This window comes from Taudactylus pleione, unplaced genomic scaffold, assembly GCF_031769625.1.
Source record: "Taudactylus pleione unplaced genomic scaffold, aTauple2 ptg000897l, whole genome shotgun sequence".
Classification (NCBI taxonomy): Eukaryota; Metazoa; Chordata; class Amphibia; order Anura; family Myobatrachidae; genus Taudactylus; species Taudactylus pleione.
In genome coordinates, this window is record NW_028285298.1 from 2,498,861 (window position 1) to 2,522,867 (window position 24,007).

Consider the following 24,007-nt stretch of genomic DNA (forward strand, 5'->3'; position numbering starts at 1 on the left):
CAATGGAGTCATTTGCCGCCGGGCTCCAGCCCTTAAGGGGGCACCTGGCTCCATTGTCCCCCGGGCCGTTCCGGTCACTGCCATGGAGATGGAGCGCCGCTGATCGGGGCTCCACCTCCAGCGGTGTCAATACGGGGGGTGCAGTCGCATCCCCTATTTGCCGGGCGCCCGCTGAGTGTATTACCAGCGGGCGCCCAGCTCCTTCGTTCCCCCCTGCGGTAGCCGGAGGAACGGAGCTCAGTGTGAGCCCCGCTTCCGGGTCTCGCAATGCGCTATGGGAGTGACGTCATGATGTCAATCCCATAGTTCCGAGGAGCGGGCACCGGGGACGGAAGGCAGCAGGACTGGAGCGGGGTTTCAGGTAAGTATTGTTTTTATATTTTGTATGTGTGTGCGCTCGCGTGGGAGGGGCTCACTACAGGCGGCATTATTGGTGGCTCACTACAGGGGGCATTGTTGGGGGCTCACTACAGGGGGCATTACTGGGGGCTCACTACAGGGGGCATTACTTGGGGCTCACTACAGGGGGCATTACTGGGGGCTTACTACAGGGGGCATTACAGGGGGCTTACTACGGGGGGCATTATGGGGGCTTACTACAGGGGACATTACTGGGGGCTTTCTACAGGGGTCATTACAGGGGGCTTGATACAGGGGGCATTACTGGGGGCTTACTGCAGGGGGCATTACTGGGGGCTTTCTACAGGGGGCTTTCTACAGGGGGCATTACCGGGGCTTACTACTGGGGGCTTTCTACAGGGGGCTTACTACTGGGGGCACTACAGGGAGTTTACTACTGGGGGTTTACTACAGGGGGCTTACTACTGGGAGCACTACAGGGGCCCTTAGTACTGGGGCACTGCAAAGGGGGACCACTACTGGAGGTACTGCATAGGGGGACCATTACTGGGGGGCACTACATAGGCGGCACTGCATAGGGGGACCTCAACAGAGGGCACTGCACAGGGGGACCACTACTGGGGGAACTGCATAGAGGGGCGGCAGCTGGGGCTGGCATAGGTGCTGAGGGGGTGGTACATTTTAATTTGGGGGGGGGCACCAACATTTATCTTGCCTCCGGGCACCTGGGATGAAGTTACGCCACTGTTGAATAAGTGATACGGTCTCTAGATGTGCAATATTTAATTTGTATTTAATTATGCAAAAATATTGGTATATACTTGTGCATGTGTTCAGGACAGATTCAGGACTACACGTGAGCCAAGAAAATGCTATTGCAGCAAGTGGAGAGGCTGCCCATAGCAGCAATTAGCATCTGGTTAGCATTCATAATTGGTTGCTATAAGCAATGTCCCCACCTATCCTCTTTAGAAGGTTTGATACATCTCCCCCTTTGAGTTACATCTATTGATCAGCAGCCCGTCAAAATGACGGGACATTGTCGTGCCCATGAAAACTCCAGTTTGAGTGTTTAAATAGATCACTTCGGTCATTTCTGCACGTCAGCTTGGGGGCTGTGATCAGAAATGTCAGTGCCGGTGGCTGTGTGCGCCCGAACAGAGTAACAATTCAATTACTCAATCGAGCGCCATCTAGTGCCGCCAACGCGCAAAACACTTGAATTCACCCCATAGTAGTAAGTAGCAGCGTTAACCTCTTATACCCCTTTTCCACCAAAATTCCGGGTCTGACCCGGAGTTGGAACAGGGTTCCTGTCCGAGTCAGACCCGGAATTTAGCCGGCGCCGACTCGAGATATTCCCGAGTCGGTGCCGCTCACACCAAAGTCGGGTCTGCATAGACCCGGCTTTTCCGGCGTGAAAGTGGACGCTTGGAGTTGACGTCATCTCCAAGGGCCACTGAAGCTGGACCAATCGGCCGGCTTGCGGCGCGCTCCAGGTCATCGTGACCCGGAGTGCGCCGTACACACAGCAGGGTTTCACGGGCTACGCCTGTGTTAAACCCTGCTATTTACCTGGGTTGGATTGCTGGCTCACTCAACCCGGCGATCCAACCTTCAGCCCTTTTACACCAAGGAGTTGCCCGGGTTAACCCTGCAATAACCCGGGTTTTAGCTCCGGTGTAAAAGTTGTATCACATATATCACTTTTTTATCATTTCTGTCTGCCAGCTCAGGGGGCTGCGAGTAGAAATGTCACATACCCTCCAACATTTCACAGTAAAAACTAGTGCAGGGGGCGTGGCCACACAGGTGGCGTGGTCATGGGGGATTGTACACTGGGGGCTGGCGCTGGCTGGTTACTGTTATACTGTTAGTGTGCACTTGAAATTCATCTCTATATATCACTGGGGGCTGTGGGCCAGCCAGCGCTGGCTGGTTACTGTAGTGTTACAAAGCAACAGTAATCAGCCAGTGCCGGCTGGCACCCTGCACCCAGTGATCTATAGAGATGAACCTCAAAGTGCACACTACAGTAAATAGCCAGCGCCAGGTGTCTCAATACACACAGAGCAGATGGGGAGTAAGGGAGCCGCTATCATTGTCACTGAGCAGCGCTGTGGGAGTACGTGTCCGTGTACATACTGTTACAGTGCAGGTTGCCGGTACAGATCGCAAAAAACGGACAGATTGTAGCTGTTTACTGCCATCTTGTGGTCAGACTTCAAAATACAATTACTTTCAAATGTCTTTTTTTCTGAAGCATTTCTTGGTGATGTTGAATAGGGGAAATGGTCTCTAAGGGGTAAATTTACTAAGATTCGAGTTTGTCACGATTTTCAACTCAGATAGGAACGATCAAAAACTGCAGTTTTTTTCACTGTTTAAATCGGGAATTTACCACGCTCCCGGTTTTGACAGGATCGAGCTGATTGATGGTGTATTTGCTCGATCCTGTCCGTGTTGAATCCCCAATTTGCCTGCCCGAGTTTCTCTCCCGAACAAGCAGGCTGCACATATCAGTGAAATATGTGCAGGCTGCTTGTTTTAATTTTACTATGTTAAGGATTAATTTAAAAAAAAAATTACATAGGGTCCCCACCAAAAGCATAACCAGCCCCGGACTTGCCAGCCAGTCCTGGTTCCTTAAATTACAGGTAACAAAATGAGTAGAGTTCCACTGTAATTTAAGAACCAACACCAGGCTGCAGGGCCAGTCCTGGTTTTAAATATAGGGGGAAAAAAATTGCGTAGGGTTTCTCTCTATATTTAAAACCAGCACCGGACCCAAACCAATCGGGCTGTAATGCCACAGCCTGGAGACCCTTTCACTGGGGCTCCATGGCCAAATCATTATCAGCCCAAGCCGGTCAGGCCAAGCTGGGGATCTCACGGGAGGTGGGAACTAACCCAAAAAGGGGTCCCCCCCTGAAACCTCAGGCTTGGTCTGAAGTCCGGGGCTCTTCCCTGCACCCCTGGGCTGTTGGTATGGGGGTAATAAAGTGATAAATTGATGTAAACTATTGTATTTTACAGTGGGACTACAGGTGCCAGCATGCCTGCCCTTTAGCACTTGTGGAACTACAATATAGCGGCCACTCATTGGCTGTTTCCACGTGGGTCACAGTCAATGATCGGCCGCTACATGTTAAGCGGCTGCTGATTGGCTAGCGGGCCGTGTGAAATTACAGCTGACTTGGGTCATCTGTCGTTTTGCGACGTGTAAGTGTAAATTCCCAATTTGAAAAAAAGTGATATTTTCACCCGAAAATGCAAATCGGGACCAACACGATTCTTAGTAAATTTACCCCTAAGTGTGCAATATTTAATTTGTATTTATTTATACAAAAATGTTGGTATATACATATTACTATAAGTTTTTCTGTTTTTCCATTGGCTCTTTAGAGTGCAGACTCTTTAGTTGTAAACTGCATAACTTTATCATTACTTAAATATGGTTTAGGAGTACCGGCATTTACAGCTTAATGTACAAATGGAATTATCCCTTCTTATACTGCAGGGAGCCACCACCAATAACCTTTCATAAAAATTATTAATGCAGAGGTCACATATTACTAATACATTGTGTTACACTTTACATGATAAGGGGCCACGAAAGTACATAACAGACAAAGTTACATTGCTGTGGTTTTAAGAGCTTTAATTAAATCATTGGTTAAATCTTACAATGATCACAAAAATATACTGACAATTAATAAGTATAAATGTAATTTAATAATGCCAAATACAATCATAAACATTTTATACCGTGTATCATGGCGTGGGGTCCTTATATCTGAGTCACAGGACAAGTTTCACCCCTTATCTACAGTTTAGTTTTATAAAATTTTCTCAGGATTGTGGTCGCATTTTCATTTCTGAAACTTTGTACGAATAATTTATCCCTCGGCCGGTGTACCAGATAATTCCCTGGCTATTGCTGCTGTGATTGCCCCTCAGGTAGAGGCCATTTAGGTGAGACCAATAACAGCCTTTATACCACCACCCTCCTTTGTACAATTCGGCACAGAGCTTTTTGGTTTCATCATTGTTTCGGTCTTTGGTGGAAAATTGGGAATTTTTGTGCAGGGAAAGTGAGTCACCTGGAACAGACAGGAGACATAATGACATTCCAAATATTACTGCTCAAACAGAGTATAAAGTACCCCCCTAATCAACTGCCTGGACATCCAGATAAAGAACGATAAATAAGTTTTGTATTGCTAATTATTATATATATATTTATTGGCTGCTGCAGTCTCCAGCATACAGTAATGTTACAGCTCAGTAAGGGGTCCTATAATCTAGGTACTGGAAACCTTTGTTGAGTACTGTAGAAGTTTAAGGTACTACTAATCCCTGGCCAATAAGGTGCGGCCTTCACAGCGTCAGTCTCACTGATACACAGAGGCCTGCGTCTGTGTGTGCCCCTCTCATTATAGCAACATAATTAGATGTAATTAATCAGTGTCATTTATATTTTCCATGGTACATTATAAATGATGCACAGAAACGAGTTGCACATAACTGTAAGTATAGGAACAACGACATTGTGCTTGGTCTCAGTAACATAGAAATAACAGGAGCTTTGATAAGTTGATACAAGATCTTCCCTACACAATTCCCAAATATCAAATACCCAGCAGCAGTCAGGACAGAGATACATTTAGAAATGTATTAGACTCCAATGCATTAGATCAGGCTTGTCCAACCCGCGGCCCGCGGGCCGCATGCGGCCCAGGTCGGCTCGTAATGCGGCCCGCATACCTCTCAAGTGTCCCGGATTCAGCGGGACATTCACGATATGTCCCGCTGTTCCGGGATTGCTCACTGTAGTCCCGGCGCCCCAGACCACGCCCCCAAGCTCTCCTCCATTCACTGTGCCGCCAGCGTAATCACCAGTGGCGGGCTGGGCCGGGGGGCAGGGTGCTATGTGCCCCCCGGGCCGCAGCGTCATGCGGGCCGCGGGCCGGTGCAGTCTGTGTCACTGTGACACAGACTGCACCGCGTGTGTAGCGCTGACCGGACGGAGTCCGGTCAGCGCTACACAGCACAAACACACAGCCGCCGGAGCCGGCAGCTTTGTGTTTGCTGTAATCAGCAGCCGCTGAGAGTCTGTCAGACTCTCAGCGGCTGCCGCTGCTCCCACTGCGGGAGCCATCTTCCGGCTCCCGCAGTGGGTAATGGGAGAGACGTCGTCATGACGACATCTCTCCCATAATGCAAAGCGGCCAGAGGAGCCGGTGGAAGCGTCGGGACCAGGAGCGGGAGTTTCAGGTAAGTGTTTTTGTTTTTTGTTTTTTATTAAGTCTCTCTCTACTAGGGGGGGGATTACTATGGGGGCACTACCAAGGGGGGGGATTACTATGGGGGCACTACCAAGGGGGGGATTACTGTGGGGGCACTACCAAGGGGGGGGTTACTGTGGGGGCACTACCAAGGGGGGGATTACTATGGGGGCACTACCAAGGGGGGGATTACTATGGGGGCACTACCAAGGGGGGGATTACTGTGGGGGCACTACCAAGGGGGGGATTACTATGGGGGCACTACCAAGGGGGGGTTACAATGGGGGCACTACCAAGGGGGGGATTACTATGGGGGAACTACCAAGGGGGGGGTTACTATGGGGGCACTACCAAGGGGGGGTTTACTATGGGGGCACTACCAAGGGGGGGATTACTATGGGGGCACTACCAAGGGGGGGGATTACTATGGGGGCACTACCAAGGGGGGGGATTACTATGGGGGCACTACCAAGGGGGGGATTACTATGGGGGCACTACCAGGGGGGGATTACTATGGGGGCACTACCAGGGGGGGGATTACTATGGGGGCACTACCAGGGGGGGGATTTTTATGGTGGCACTACCAGGGGGGGATTACTACTGGGGGCACTACCAGGGGGGTGGATTACTATGGGGGCACTACAAGGGGGGGACTACTACTACTGGGGGCACTACAAGGGGGGGACTACTACTACGTTACTGTTATTTTATTTTATGTGCGGCCCAAACCAAGTTTTCATCTTCTAATGTGGCCCAGGGAAGGTGAAAGGTTGGACACCCCAGCATTAGATGTGACACGACCAGATATATTATATATACAGCCTTTTATGAGGAACAGCTGTAATGAACAATCAGTATACTGTAGTTACGTAGCAACATTTTAATAACTAAATGACTGTGACAAAAACATCTGACATCACTCTAGATAATGTAACATCCTTATTGGGTGAGCCCATTACATCATAAGACACTTAGGGCGGGATGTAATAAAGGTAGAAATGCGGCCAAAGCTACGTTGCCACATAATTCTGCGCATGAGCAGTGACACTTCGGGATCATAAACCCAGAAGTTTCTCTATCACAAAGGATAGCTCTAATTGGGAGATCTTAATTCTAGGTACATACCACCGCTATTAACCTCGTTATGTACCTGATGAGTGGTGGGATGTACAACATCAATGATGCCATTAATATGAAAGTAATAATAAAACTAGATTAGATTCCAAACAAATAGATACAACAGGAGCTGAAGAGAATCACCGGCAATCGGCAACAGACAACTTACATATAAAGTTACAAATAGATGTTATTTATAGAATAACAAGGAGCGCATAGAAATAATGTCATCAATTTAATAAGAATATATATCATGTATACATCAATGTTTAAAAATACTTTATAATATATAGTAGCACAAACATACAATCGAATGCAAACATAAAAAATGAACACAAGAAAAACAATAATAAATCAGACGGGTTGGCTGGAGATCCCGGCGGTCAGAATCCCAACGCCGGCATCACGACAGGGTTAGCCTGCCGACACTTGTTGGTCGTTATGCTAACATGTCCCCTCTCCCTACCCCTAACCATTACCCTCCCTCCTTGGTGCCTAACCCCAACCCTCCCTCTCCCTACCCCTATCCCTTACCCTCCCTCCTTGGTGCCTAACCCCAACCCTCCCTCTCTCTACCCCTAACCCTTACCCTCCCTGATGCCTAACCCCAACCCTCCCTCTCCATACCCTAACCCTCCCTCCCTGATGCCTAACCCTCCCTCCCTGCACCCTAAGCCGAACTCCTCCTCCCTGACCCTAAGTTTAACCTTAACCCCTAGTGCCTAAACCTAACCACCCTCTCCCCGCACTCTAAGCCTAACCCTCCCCCCTTAGTGCCTAACCCTTACCCCTCCCCCTAGTGCCTAACCCTTACCCCTCCCCCTAGTGCCTAACCATAACTCCTAACCCTCCCCCCATCCCCACTACTTACCTTCGGTATCCCAGCGGTCAGGATGCCAGCACCGGGATACCGAACGTATCCCAGTCAGACATGTACTAAACATAAAAACAAACACCATCTCTCTGGCCAATGCCTAACACAGAGGCGGAATGGAAGGGTTATTTACAGAAGTTAAATTGCCCCACGACATCAATAGTCTTGAAAATACCCCTGGTATCTTTTATTGATGACTATTTTCTTTTACAATGGTAATGTGTGTATTGGTACAATATCATCATATGTCTGTCCAATAGATAGACAGATAGATATGAGATAGATATGAGATAGATAGATAGATAGATAGATAGATATGAGATAGATAGAAAGATAAACATGAGAGATAGATAGATAGATAGATAGATAGATAGATAGATAGATAGATATGAGATAGATAGAAAGATAAATATGAGCGATAGATAGATAGATAGATAGATAGATAGATAGATAGATAGATAGATAGATAGATATGAGACAGATAGATAGATAGATAGATAGATAGATATGAGATAGATAGATAGATAGATAGGTTTGAGATAGATAGATAGATAGATAGATATGAGATAGATAGATTGATAGCTAGATAGGTATGAGATAGATAGATAGATAGATAGATAGATAGATATGAGATATATAGATAGATAGATATGAGATAGACAGATAGATAGATAGATAGATAGATAGGTATGAGAGATAGATAGATAGATAGATAGATAGATAGATAGATAGATAGATAGATAGATAGATAGATAGATGTATAATTGTGGTATTCATCAAATTCCGAAAATTATGAATTTTTGGAATTTGATGCAGTTACTATTCGCCACTGTGAGGTGGCGAATAGCAGAATCGACTTACCTGTATCCGCGTGTGCAGGTCCCCCGAACTAGTCCCTCCGGCGCTCTGCTCCGTCCTCAGGCTCCGAAGGCTGGTCGGACATGTGTGCTCCCCAGCAGAGCACAAGAAAGTTTAGAAAAAAAAAATACATTTTTTTTTCTAATCTGTCATGTGGTCTGCTGGGAAACCACATGACAGACCAGCAGGACGGAGCCGAAGGCTGCTGCGCGGACAGGTAAGTCGGGGGGCTGGGGGTAGGTGAGCGGAGGGGGGTCGGGGGGGTACACAAACTTAACGCATCTGTAGGCAGTGCTGTGCATGCGCTGGTTTTACAGATGTAACAGCGCATGCGCAGCACTGTTTCCAGATGCGATAAGGTAGTGTAGGCAGGGAAAAGTATCTATTTCCCGAAAAGCTGTCATCGCAAAAATGACAGCTTTTCGGAATAGATACTTATAGAGAGGTGGAATGATGAATTCCACCTATAATTAGGTAGAACTCCATGCGAGTTCTAAACCTAATTATCTCTAGAGAATTTTTAGGTTTAATGAATAGGCCCCATAGATAGATATTAGATAGATAGTTAGATAGATAGATAGATATGAGATAGATAGCTAGATGGATAGATAGATAGATACAGTCAGGTCCATAAATATTGGGACATTGACAGAATTTTCATATTTTGGCCTCTATTCACCACCACAATGGCTTTGAAATGAAACAAACAAGATGTGCTTTAACTGCAGACTTTTATTTTTAATTTGAGGGTAATTACATCCAAATCAGGTGAACGGTGTAGGAATTACAACGGTTTCTATATGTGCCTCCCACTTTTTAAGGGGCCAAAAGTAATGGGACTATCAACTCAAAAGCTATTTCATGGACAGGTGTGGGCTATTCCCTCGTTATTTCATTATCAATTAAGCAGGTAAAAGGTCTGGAGTTGATTCTAGGTGTGACATTTGCATTTGGAATCAGTTGCTGTCGACTCTCAATATGAGATCCAAAGAGCTGTCACTATCAGTGAAGCAAGCCATCATTAGGCTGAAAAATCATAACAAACCCATCAGAGAGATAGCAAAAACATTAGGTGTGACCAAATCAACTGTTTGGAACATTCTTAAAAAGAAAGAACGCACCGGAGAGCTCAGCAACACCTAAAGACCCGGAAGACCACGGAAAACAACTGTGGTGGATGACAGAAGAATTATTTCCCTGGTGAAGAAAAACCCCTTCACAACAGTTGGCCAAATCAAGAACACTCTCCAGGAGGTAGTTGTATATGTGTCAAAGTCAACAATCAAGAGAAGACTTCACAATAGGGAATATAGAGGGTTCACCACAAGATGTAAACCATTGGTGAGCCTCAAAAACAGGAAGACCATCTAAAAAAGCCATTACAGTTCTGGAACAACATCCTATGGACAGATGAGACAAAGATCAACTTGTACCAGAGTGATGGGAAGAGAAGAGTATGGAGAAGGAAAGGAACTGCTCATGATCCAAAACATACCACCTCATCAGTGAAGCATGGTGGTGGTAGTGTCATGGCGTGGGCATGTATGGCTGCCAATGGAACTGGTCCCCTTGTATTTATTGATGATGTGACTGCTGACAAAAGCAGCAGAATTAATTCTGAAGTGTTTCGGGCAATATTATATGCTCATATTCAGTCAAATGCTTCAGAACTCATTGGACGGCGCTTTACAGTGCAGATGGACAATGAACCGAAGCATACTGCAAAAGCAACCAAAGAGTTTTTTAAGGCTAAAAAGTGGAATGTTATGCAATGGCCAAGTCAATCCCCTGACCTGAATCCGATTGAGCATGCATTTCACTTGATGAAGACAAAACTGAAGGGAAAATGCCCCAAGAACAAGCAGGAACTGAAGACATTTGCAGTAGAGGCCTGGCAGAGCATCACCAGGGATGAAACCCAGCGTCTGGTGATGTCTATGCGTTCCAGACTTCAGGCTGTAATTGCCTGCAAAGGATTTGCAACAAAGTATTAAAAAGTGAAAGTTAGATTTAGGATTGTTTAGTTTGTCCCATTACTTTTGGCCCCTTAAAAAGTGGGAGGCACATATAGAAACTGTTGTATTTCCTACACCGTTCAACTGATTTGGATGTAATTACCCTCAAATTAAATCTGAAAGTCTGCAGTTAAAGCACATCTTGTTTGTTTCATTTCAAAGCCATTGTGGTGGTGAATAGAGGCCAAAATATGAAAATTCTGTCAATGTCCCAATATTTATGAACCTGACTGTAGATATGAGATAGATAGATAGATAGATAGATAGATAGATAGATATGAGATAGATAGCTAGATAGATAGATAGATATGAGAGATAGATATAAGATAGATAGATATAAGATCGATAGATAGATAGATATGAGAGATAGATTTAAGATAGATAGATAGATAGATAGAAAGATAGATATGAGAGATAGATAGAAATATAGATATTAGATAGATAGATAGAAATATAGATATTAGATAGATAGATAGATAGATATTAGATATGTAGATGATAGATAAATAGATAGATAGGTATAGATAGATAGATATGAGATAGATAGCTAGATGGATAGATAGATAGATGTGAGATAGATAGATAGATATGAGATAGATAGATAGATAGATAGATAGATAGATAGATAGATAGATAGATAGATAGATAGGGGTATATTTACTAGAGTGCAGGTTTTTAGAAGTGGAGATGTTGCCCATAGCGACCAATCAGATTCTACTAAACATTTTTTCAGCACCTTCTAGAATATAATAGCTAGAATCTAATTGGGTGCTTTGGGCACTTTAGTAAATATGCCTCATAGATATTAGGTAGATATATAGATATTAGATAGTTATATAGATATTAGATAGAAAGATATATAGATATTAGATAGATAGACAGATAGATAGGTATGAGATAGATAGATAGATAGATAGATATGAGATAAATAGATACATAGATATGATATATATATTAGATAGATATAGATAGATAGATGATAGATAGATACATATGAGATAGATATATAGATATTAGATAGATAGATAGATAGATATGAGATAGTTATTAGATAGATAGATAGATAGATATGAGATAGATATTAGATATGTAGATGATAGATAAATAGATATATAGGTATAGATAGATAGATATGAGATAGATAGCTAGATGGATAGATAGATAGATAGATAGATAGATAGATAGATAGATAGATAGATATGAGATAGATAGCTAGAGGGATAGATAGATAGATATGAGATAGATAGATAGATATGAGATAGATAGCTAGATGGATAGATAGATAGATATATAGATAGATATGAGAGATAGATATAAGATAGATAGATAGATAGATAGATATCAGATAGATAGATGGATGGATAGATAGATAGATAGATAGATATGAGAAATAGATTTAAGATAGATAGATAGATAGATAGATAGATAGATAGATATGAGAGATAGATATGAGAGATAGATATAAGATAGATATATAGATAGATAGATATGAGATCGATAGATAGATAGATATGAGAGATAGATTTAAGATAGATAGATAGATAGAAAGATAGATGTGAGAGATAGATAGAAATATAGATATTAGATAGATAGATAGATAGATAGATAGAAATATAGATATTAGATAGATAGATAGATAGATATTAGATATGTAGATGATAGATAAATAGATAGATAGGTATAGATAGATAGATATGAGATAGATAGCTAGATGGATAGATAGATAGATATGAGATAGATAGATAGATAGATATGAGATAGATAGCTAGATGGATAGATAGATAGATATATAGATAGATATAAGATAGATAGATAGATAGATATGAGATAGATAGATGGATGGATAGATAGATAGATATGAGAAATAGATTTAAGATAGATAGATAGATAGATATCAGATAGATAGATAGATAGATATGAGAGATAGATAGATAGATAGATAGATAGATATGAGAGATAGATATGAGAGATAGATAGATAGATAGATAGATATGATATATATATATATATATATATATATATATATATTAGATAGATAGATATGAGAGATAGATAGATAGATAGATAGATAGATATGAGATATATATATATATATATATATATATATAGATATTAGATAGATATGAGATAGATATATAGATATGAGATAGATAGATAGATAGATAGATAGATAGGGGTCTATTTACTAAGCCTTGGATGGAGATAAAGTGGACAACCAGCTCCTAACTGTCATTTTTCAAACACAGCCTGTGACATGGCAGTTAGGAGCTGATTAGCTGGTACTTTATCTCCGTTCACTTTACTTCCATCCAAGTCTTAGTAAATAGACCCCATAGGTAGATATATATCAGGTAGATAGATAGACAGACCGATAGATTTTGAAAGCATTTAAGATGAATTTGGAAGTATGTCCAGTGGCGTCACAAGCAGGGTGCGGCCACACCGAGTGTCACTGGCTGAGGGGTGACACCAAGGTGCAGGCTCCCCCTCAATGACAGGAGGCGGGTGCTGCACTGTAGCATCAAGTGCAGCACTCGGCTCCTGTCACAGTGAGGGAGCCGGCATTGCCCGCATCTTCTGCACCCCCCACCACCCCATAGATAAACATGGCCAGGGACCGGGTTCGGGCTGAAAACCACGCCCCTTACCAAGAGTACGCCCTTTTCCCGAGGCCACGCCCCCTTTTAGGTGTGCACAAGGCATCCCTCCCTGCACCGGGTGTCACCGTAGGAGGGATGCCACTAAGTATGTCTAATCAAGATGATTTATTGTAATCCTAATATAACATTTACCATGGTAAGTAATGTACTTTTAGGCAACGCACACAATGATATCACAGAGCCTGTTCCCATCTTAACTAGGGATGTGCGCCGGACCATTTTTGCCGGATTTGGATTTGGATTTGGTTCTAATTCGTCGTCCGGCTTTGGATTTGGATTTGGATTTGCCAAACTGCGGTGACTGGCTTTGGATTTGGATTTGGATTTTTTTGCAAAAATTGACAAAAAAAGCTAAAATCACATAAATTGGTCTTTTTTTTCTTCCTAGAGTATTATTAACCTCAATAACATTAATTTCCAGTCAATTTAGACCATATCACAGCTTATAATATTGTTTTCAACATTATTGGCCAAAGGTTGCAGTGAGCTGACTGGTTACTAAGCGACAAAGCAGCGGCACAACGACACAGACACCACAGTATAAAGCACATCTATGACACATTGCCACACAGCAGTGGCAGAAATGAAAAGTAGTGCACCCACCCAGTGGGGTACGGCCAGCAGAGTCACAGTACTTGTTTACAAAGTGGGCTACGGCCCTAGGAGTCACAGTGCACAATCTTATTAGCATTACACCGCACATAGGGCCTGATTCACATTACACCATAAAGTAGTGTCTCTTATTTATGTTACGACACACAGTAGTGCCCCTTTTACACAATGCCCACAGTAGTGACCCTTTTACACAATGCCCACAGTAGCGGTGTCCCTTACACAATGTCCCCCAGCAGTGGTGCCCCCTATGCAGTCCCCTTAGTAGTACGGTCCACTATGCAGTGCCCCCAGTTGAATGCTCCCCAGTAGTATGCCCCCCATTAGCAGGCCCCCCCAGTAGTATGTCCCCCATTAGCAGGCCCCCCCAGTAGTATGCCCCCCATTAGCATGCCACCCAGTAGTATGCCCCCCCAGTAGTATGGCTCCCCCAGTAGTAGGCTGCCCCAGTAGCAGGCCCCCCCAGTAGTAGGCTGCTCCAGTAGTAGCCCCCCCTGTAGTATGGGCCCCCCCTGTAGTATGGCCCCCCCTGTAGTAGGCCCCCCCAGTAGTATGGCCCCCCCCAGTAGCAGGCCCCTCAGTAGTATGGCCCCCCCAGTAGCAGACCCCCCCCAGTAGTATAGCCCCCCCAGTAGCAGGCCCCTCTGTAGTATGGCCCCCAGTAGTATAGCCCTGCCCAGTAGCAGACCCCCCCCAGTAGTGCAGACCCCCCCAGTAGTATAGCCCCCCCCCCAGTAGCAGGCCCCTCTGTAGTATGGCCCCCCAATAGTGCAGATCCCCCCCAGTAGTATGGCCCCCCCAGTAGCAGACCCCCCCCCAGTAGTATAGCCCCCCCCAGTAGCAGGCCCCTCTGTAGTATGGCCCCCCCAGTAGTATTGCCTCCCCCAGTAGCAGACCCCCCCCCAGTAGTGCAGACCCCCCCCCAGTAGTATAGCCCCCCCAGTAGCAGGCCCCTCTGTAGTATGGCCCCCCCAGTAGTATAGCCCCCCCCCAGTAGCAGACCCCCCCAGTAGTGCAGACCCCCCCCCAGTAGCGCCCCCGGACCTTTGACAAGTAAAAAAATAAAAAAAATAAAACTTACCTGTATCCCCGCTCCCGCGCCGTCCGCTCTGTCACACGCTGAGGAGGGAGCCGGAAGACGGAGCTCATGTGTGAGCTCCAGCCGGCTCCCTCCGTGCAGCAGCCAATGAGAGTCTGTGTGACTCTCATTGGCTGCTGTAACAAACACACAGCTGCCGCTGGCGGCTGTGTGTCTGTGTCTGTGTAGGGCAGAGCGCTATCACTGCGCTCTGCCCTACACGCGAGGAGACCTGATGTCGGATTCTCTAGTGAGAATCCGACATCAGGCGGCCGCCGTTCGGCCCCGAACGGGGATCCGAGTCAGGCGGTGAACACCCGAACAGGGTTCGGGTGGACTCGGATCCCCAATGTTCGGAGCGGTTCGGATTCCACAGAATCCGAACCGCTCATCTCTAATCTTAACATATTATTTTATTTACCCCTCTTTAGTTACTTCAGGTTGGCAGCCCCAGCACAAAAGCTTAGTACCTGTGCAACATTTCTAGTCTGTCCATCTGGCGACTTGTGGGTCACCCTGGCTATTTAGTGGCTTACCCAGTACAACCTCCATAGCTTCCATTACTATTACTATCTTATATTTGTAAAATGCTGTCATATTACGCAGCACTGTACAATGAGGGAATGGGGACACAAACCAATTACATATAATTATATGAAACACAAGGTAAAGATGGCCTTGCCTAAATGAGCTTGCACTCTAAGAGGTACGGGGAACATATAATATGTCAGGTAATGGGGAGAGTGTGTGCAGCTACGGAAGGCAGAAGCATCACCAGCCCCCAATTACGATGCAGCCATTGATTCTAAAGAGGAGAGACGGCAGAAGGCTGAGACATAAAACATGAGCCATGAACCAGTGTCTGTAGTTATCTTACTGAATCATAATGCATCATAATGAAGACGCATCGTCAGCATACACGTCACATGGCTGAATTACACACAGCAGCACTCGCAGTGCTTGCGGTAGGGTATGGTCAGCCACAAGTGCTGCGTATGGGTCCGATGTCAGCCGATGTTACCGATTGTTTCATACATTTCCTGGAGATGACGTATGTTACTTAGGGGTCTATTTACTAAGCTGTGTTAGGAGATAAAGTGAACGGTGATAAGGTACCAGCCAATCAGCTCCTAACTGCTATTTTTCAAACACAGCCTGTGAGATGGCAGTTAGGAGCTGATTGGCTGGTACCTTATCACCATTCACTTTATCTCCTAACACAGCTTATTAAATAGACCCCTAAGGGAAAGTGAGCGTCTTGTGTCAGGCTGGTGGGCGTCTAATTTCATACCGTGATCGCACGGCAAAACATATTGGGCATGCTAATGTCTTGCTAGCGATTGCGGGATTTGCATACTTTGACTGCGGACAGCTGCATTCTAACGCAGCATTGTGATCCAACCTGAATCAGGCCCTGTGTCACCAGGGACCACATAATGTAAGGACCAAGGGGGTCATTCAGACCCGCTCGTGAGCGGCAGTACGCTCGCAAGCAGGTCGATGTTCCCCCACTGCGCATGTGCACGACGGAGGGAGCCCCGTCGTGCGCATGCGCGAGACCCGGCGAGCGACGGGCTCTCCATCGCTCTGGGTCTCGCACCAAAGGGGGGGTGATGTCGATGGTGAGTGACAGCATGCCCCCTTTGGTGGGCGTGCTGGGGGCGTGCCTGCCAGACGGAGGCGTTCCCATGGGAACGCCTACCGTCTGAAGCCGGCCCCACTGACATCACTAGTGATGTCAGTGGGAGTGATTTTGGCTCTGATAGAGCCAAAATCACTCCAGGGCTTGTGGCAGCGAGACCCTACCGCAGGGTCTCCGTCGCAAGCCCGATGGTCGCGATGGTCTTGACCATCGCGACCATCATCATGGACGCTCGCATAAGCTGTGGGTGGTAACCCACAGCTATGCGAGCGTCCATGAGGACACTCCTTAAACAGGTAGGAGGGCCCTGATTCAGAGCGAGCGCTCTGGTCAGAGCGTTCAGCTCTGAATCAGGCCCCAAGGCCGTACTGGACCACATCAAACAAATATTTGAACTGTGGAGTGTTTACAAAGAAGATACATGTATGACGGGCATCAGTGCCCAATTTGCTGGACAAAATGTGCTGGGCTTACAGGTAAAAGTGACGGTTTAGGTAAAGGGGAAATTTGGGTACATCAGGAATTTGCAAACTTTCCCTCATTTTTGTCTTGCCTTATTGGGAGGATTGCACAGTAATACCTGCATTTCCTTTCACATAGTCGATACCAGTCATTGCGTAGTTCTGTTTCTCCCCTGCAATGCGGAAATTGCTGTATAAGGCGTAAGTGCGGTTGTCTGCAAAATCAGTGAGATCGATGCGTAACTGGAACTTTCCTGATAATGACAACAGAGAAGATTTAGGGATCAGCAATGAGAAATGAGATTGGGAAGCAATTTATGCTAAGCCACACACATGATGACATCACAGCCAGTACCGGGGGATTTCCCAGTATCAAAGTGACAGCATTTCCCTAGGGTAATACAATCGAGTTGATCATTATTGGACTTGGCTATAAATGTGACCAAAAGATGACCACTAAGAACTGGTGTAGTTGGTCATCTTTCAGTTGCGCTAATGGGCCCCAGTTGTCCATGAAGTTCCCAATCAAGGCTTGTCTAGTTTGTTCAATAATGTGTGTGGCTAAATTGGACATTAACCTTGTAAGGACCGGGCACTGCAGAGATGCCGGGGTGTCACTGTGTCATTGCTTTGTATCTTTTTTTCTTCCTTTTTATACTGATTGCTTTTTAAAATGTAAAAAAACCCATTATCCATCTTCTTCATTTTGGTTGAATCGTTTGTATGTGTTAATTTCACATGGGTGGAACCCGGTGATACATGCAACAATGGATGACCACAGCGCAATGGGAGGGTGATATGGTACAAAGCTGAATAAGGGTCCCTAGGAGGCAGTAACCAGGATAAGCCGGCCGGTGTGTGTTGCTGCAAGCACAGTAATAAATTATAATACACCTAGTGGGACACTGGGAGGAAACATCCTGTATGGCTTCTGTTTACTTTGATCCAGATGTCTAGTGTGCTGGGGTACAGTAAGACACTTTCCCAGCTTTAGGCAGCTGCCTAGGGGTGCCAGCCGCTGGAGGGCACCACACGCCGCCAATAATTGTGCCAGCTTGTGCTATGGCTCATGGCTGTGTATATGATAATGTTCTAGCAGCAGCCACCTCGGTCAGTCAGTGTGCACCGGCAGTGCTCCACACTGGTCTCCTCACTCCCCACAGCTGTAACGTTTGCCCGCTGTGCCCACTGCTACCACTGATGTGCGCTTGTTTTCATTTGTTGTTTACAAGTGAATGTATCAATCACCCCTGTGGCGCCCACCCCCGGCCTCCTCTATACTTCTCTTTGCTTCTCCTCAGAGACGAGGAGCAGGGATGCCGCCCAGCCTGAGAGCCTGAAAACTTAGAGACTCAGGGGGTCATTCAGACCCGCTCGCAAGCGGCAGGACGCTCGCAAGCGGGTCGATGTTCCCCACTGCGCATGCGCACAACGGAGGGAGCTCCGTCGTGCGCATGCGCGAGACCCGGCGAGCGACGGGCTCACCATCGCTCCGGGTCTCGCAGCAAAGGGGGCGTGCTGTCGATGATGATTGACAGCACGCCCACTTTGGTGGGTAATGGTGATAGAGCCAAAATCACTCCAGGGCTTGCGGCAGGGAGACCCTACCACAGGGTCTCCATCCCAAGCCCGATGGTCGCGATGGTCAAGACCATCGCGACCATCATCATGGCCGCTCTCATATGCTGTGGGTGGTCACCCACAGCTATGCGAGCGGCCAGGAGGCCGCTCCAAAAACAGGTAGGAGGGCCCTGATTCAGAGCGAGCGCTCTGGTCAGAGCGTCTGGCTCTGAATCAGGCCCTCAGTCAGTCTTGAGGCTTCATAGTAAGTATAATAGCGCTGCAATAGACAGTATATAATATTATATATATTAAAAACAAATGTATGTGTGTCAGTAAGTATAATGACACTGTATATAGTATAGTTTATACTGTCTACAGAGCCATTACACTTACTGACACACAACACACATTGGGGTGAGGGTGGGGGGGTTTAAGAGTTCTGCCTAGGGTGCCAGGAAACCTTGCATGGGCCTACGAGCATGGTGGTATGATGGTTAACATTACTGGCTTATGGCATGTACATCATGAGTTCAATTCCTGACGACGGCTATATCTGTGTGGAGTTTGTATGTTCCCTCTGGACATTACCTTTTTCAAGAAACTTTACTCTGATAGGGGATAATCGCTGGGCATGTCCATCAGTTATTTTGGCCAGGATACCCCAGAGGACGCAGTTTCTCCAGCATTCTGTTTTATATTATTTTATATACTGTATATAAAATATATATTTTATATGATTAGCTAGCTATCTATCATGCGCCAAAGTACCTTTGCCGCTCGCAGTGAGAATTTCTTTGCACAGTGACTGACAATCAGGAGGGAGCGTTTGGGAGTGGTGGCAATAAATTCAGGCATATCCTGGCTGTTTCTGGGGCGTAACGTAGCCTGCGCCTGCGAATCCATACACAGAGTGGTTCCGACATCTCAGTTCAGGCGGCCATTCTGCGTGACCACAGGGTTATTCTGATGCCGGATTATCAAATGATCAATGATAGCGGCTGCGTATTTGTACGTAGGTGCTTTGTTTTGATACGGCCCAGGTGGGCTTCTCAACACACATCCCTGCGGCTACAGCATTAGTGTATTTTCGGACTGTAGTTGAGTGCGGTATCGCAGCTGAGATTGCTATAGCATAGATCTCCCAATCAGTATCTCTATCTACACTATATAACTATTTCTTCTCACAACCAACCAAGCACCTCGACAAGCTTATAGTGACATACCAGTTACCACCAGTTACCACCACCCTGGATACTGAGATTAAGTGGAGTCTAAAGTCACATGACTTCACACGTGAGATCTGATTCTAAGTCCCAAGCAATGCGGTCGCAATTACAGACGCCTACAGCAGTCATAAGTCCTATGTGACTATCAACCCTTATTCCGAATCGTACGCATCGATACAATCACGTGTTCCCCGGCCCCATCATCCCTAATAACTACACTAATAGCTACACTGACATCTCACCCGTGCTTGTTACAGAACATGTGACTGAAAATAGTTTGTACGCTTCAAACACACGGCTCAGAATAGGCTGAAACTCTGACAGCTCGCAGTACATAGGTTGCCACCAGGTACATAAACAGAAACAGTATGAACGAAACGAGAAATAAATGACTTACAATATAGAACACTGCAGGACATGGACATGGTGTATATACATTGCGATAAAGCTCTGTCCCTGCGAATCCCCTCCGCACACTTATCATGGTATTTTCGCACACAAAAATACTGTGAGAAGTGCCAACGCCTGCGGTGACCGACCGTCGCTAAGCCCCGCTCCATGATCACGGACCCCCCTCCCCCCGTGACCCCCCCTCCCTTAATTACACTTACCTGCAGTGATCGGGCCTCCGGTGATGTCCTCTGTGGCTCCGGTCAGCGGACATCCCATCCTGCACTGGGACCCTGTCAGGTGACGACCGGGTCCCAGTGCAGTATGGGAGACCAGCTGACTGGAGGGAGGACATCACCCGGAGCCCCGATCACCGGTCCCTGGACTCAGGTAAGTTTTTTTTTTTTACTTTTTTTTACAGTGAATCAGAGTGTGGTCTGTTTAGACCACACAGCTGATTACTGGGGCCGGCTCCGGGCTCTGCTCTGCCCGTCAGAGCGGAGCAGGAGTCCGGTAACCGGGGGAGACCCTGGATAATTATTCTCACAGGGCTTTCCCTGGTATTTTTTCACTATTTATTTTTAGTAACTTTGGCCAGATTTCATTTCCCATTACAATTATGGGAAATGCGATCTGCTTACTAAAAATAAGTGATAATTAGGGTTTGGAGTAGCATTTTATGAATTCTTCTCCAATTGCCCTTTAGTAACTGTAGGTGATACTAAAATAATGTGAAAAGGATGTGAAAACACCCCTTTTCACTTTATTTTAGTAAAAATAATGTTAATAAATAGAGCCCTTTGAGTCCTATTAAGACAAAAGTGCTATATAAATAACATCATCATCATTATTATTATTATTGTACATACAGAAGTCTAATAGAGACAGATCTGCACACAGCTCTATGCATTGAACTATAGTCACATTTTTACGAAGTGCGACCAAACCTGAAGACGTGAGACGGTGAATTTTATCGTTCCCCAGCCAGAATTCGCTGTCTTGATTCCCAAATCCGTTCTTGTAGTTATTCCAGTCTCTATAGAAATCCACAGAACCATCCACCCGCCTCTGGAACACCTGGGAAAGGAGGAATAACGTCCATATATCATATTGTAACAATACTGTACCCACTGAAGTGCTAGCTGCTGGGCGAGCCTACAATACTCACAGGGGAGATTCCATATTGTGTAATTGTGCATACCTTACATTCTCCAGCAAACACTATGGGCCACATTCAGAGTTAGGAGCAAAATTTAAAAATGGAGCAAACAAGGTGCAATTTGCTCCCGGAACAAGTCATGTTGCCATGCAGGGGTGCAAATACATTTATGTTTTGACATGCAGGGAAAATACCGTCTGCTTTTGCATGTAGAAAACAAATACTGGGCAGCTTTGTTTTCACTCTGAAATATTGACTTAAGCTAGAACAAACCCTTTCAGTGTCGGACGGGGATGTGGTGTTAGGGGGAGGTTAGGGTTAGTTAGCGGGGTTAGGGTTAGGCATTAGGGGGAGATGTAGGGTTAGGCACCGGGGAGGGAGGGTTAGTATTAGGGTGTGGGGAGGGGGAGGTTAGGTTTAGGCACCGAGGAGGGAGTGTAGGGGTTAGGAAAACACTTACTTGTGTTTCCTATGGGTATCAGGATTTTGGCTGTCGAGATGCCGCTGTCTGTATTCTAACCAGCGGCATCCCGACACAGTTGAACATCAAAATTGAGTCTTTCCCTTATATAAATTAGAGATATGCGTGGACCCCTGTGTTTTGGTTTTGGTTTGGTTGTGGTAAAACAACCCTCAAATGTTTTGGTTTGGTTTTGGTTTTCTTTAAAATTGATAAAAACAGCTAAAGCCGTGTAATGTATGGACCTGTTTTTCATCAAACAGTATTATTAACATCAATAACACCTTAAATCATGAAGGAGGGACTTACATACCATCAAAAAATATGCAAGATTTGTGTTTTAGATCCGAGATCCGACCCCGAAGTGATCCGAGTCAGGAGTCGGTTCATCTCAGAATCCCAAAGTTCGGGTGTGTTCGGTTTCCAGCAAAGCCAATTTGCTCATCTCTAATATAAATGTGTATTTGAATGGGGGGCTGGGTGATTTCAGTGGGGCAATGCGCAGCTGGTTACCATTTAAAGTCTGTTTATTTTTAAATGATCCAGTAGCTGTTACATCACCAACATGAATGACGGCTTCCTATAAACATGAACCAATCAAACACTCAGCACCTACCAGCCATCCTCCTCCATCAGTTTCCATGTCACACATCACTAGGAGAGGATCGCCCCCTGGTGGGTAAATTGTGTACCAGCCAGTAAGACTCAGTCCCTGGTCCAGAATTTGCTTGCAGTTGTGGGCGGCTAAATAAAGTAATTGGTACTTAATTTTCTTAGTGAATTGAATACGTGAACCATACATTAAAGCTTATCTGTCAGCAACACCCAACTGGACACTGAACACATTATTTGACACTGTAGTATAACTAAGTACATACTGTATACTGTATATGCATAGTATCCAATGTTTCAAAATAATTTCTGAAGACACTTTTCGAGGGCATCTAAATCCATCATATATATTACTGTCCAGATGGAGATCTGTGATCTGCAAACTCCACTGTGATTTGTTTATAGAATGTTATAATAATAATCAAGACCGTAACTATGGCGGTGTGGTCGGTGTCACCGCACAGTGCGCAGGATGCCATAGGGGTGGAGCCAGCTGCCACCGCAATCTCCACTTGCTGCACTTTTGTTAATAGTGGTGCTCTCAGTTCCTTCCTCTCCTGGTCTCTCTCCCCTCACACAGCTCCAAACTCCTCCCCTCAAACACAGCACCCCCCCCCCCCTCTACATACACACAGGTTATCCTTTGCTGCTCTCTCTCCTCTCACACAGCTTCAAACTTGTACATCCCCCATTCATGGCACCCCACCCCACACAGGGTACCTTTTGCTGCTCTATCTCCCCTCACACAGCTCCAACCCCCCATTCTCACCCCCCCCTCCCCCACACAGGTTACCCTTTCCGAGTATCTCTCCCATGATAGGTCCAAACTACCCCCATCATCAGCAGCCCCCCTCCCTCACACAGGTTTCCCTTTCCTTCTCTCTCTCCTCTCACAGCTCCTAACTCCCCCTCCCATCCACACTGTACAGTGTAATGTGTAAGGGGCACCACTGTATAGCACTGATTATGCAAAAGGGGCTCTACTGTGTGGTGTAATGTGAATAAGGAACACTACTGTGTGGTGTAATGTGAATAAGGAGCACTGCTGTGCGGTGTATTGTGAATAAGGGACACTACTGTGTGATGTAATGTGAATAAGGGACACTACTGTGTGGTGTAATGTGAGTAAGGGACACTACTGTGCGGTGTAACATGAATAAGGGGCACTACTGTGCAGTGTAATGTGAATAAGGGTCACTACTGTGTAGTGTAATGTGAATAAGGGATACTACTGTGCGGTGTAATGTGAGTAAGGGACACTACTGTGTGGTGAAATGTGAATAAGGGACACTACTGTGTAGTGTAATGTGAATAAGGGCCACTACTGTGCGGTAAGGGACACTGCTGTGCAGTGAAATGCGAGTAAGGTACACTACTGTGTAGTGTAATGTGAGTAAGGGACACTACTGTGTAGTGTAATGTGAGTAAGGGACACTACTGTGTAGTGTAATGTGAGTAAGGTACACTACTGTGTGGTGTAATATGAGTAAGGGACACTACTGTGTAGTGTAATGTGAGTAAGGGGCTCTACTGTGCACTGTAATGTGAATAAGGAGCACTACTGTGCAGTGTAATGTAAATAAGGGACACTACTGTGCGGTGTAATGTGAGTAAGGGGCTCTGCTGTGTGGTG

The 24,007-nt window shown here is 45.7% G+C and overlaps 1 protein-coding gene across 1 annotated transcript in view; it reads right to left on the reverse strand.

Moving 5' to 3' along the window:
• Positions 1-4,106: 4,106 nt before the first annotated feature.
• Positions 4,107-24,007, reverse strand: part of LOC148474075 (ficolin-1-A-like) — a 62,741-nt gene continuing 42,840 nt past the window's right edge. Inside the window, exons 4-7 of the mRNA XM_088459192.1 lie at positions 22,379-22,506; positions 21,091-21,220; positions 17,084-17,218; positions 4,107-4,463 (exon numbers count right to left, since the gene is read on the reverse strand). Of these exons, the coding sequence (XP_088315318.1) occupies positions 4,213-4,463; positions 17,084-17,218; positions 21,091-21,220; positions 22,379-22,506 (644 nt within the window). The 3' untranslated portion in view covers positions 4,107-4,212. The remainder of the gene's footprint in view (positions 4,464-17,083; positions 17,219-21,090; positions 21,221-22,378; positions 22,507-24,007) is intronic.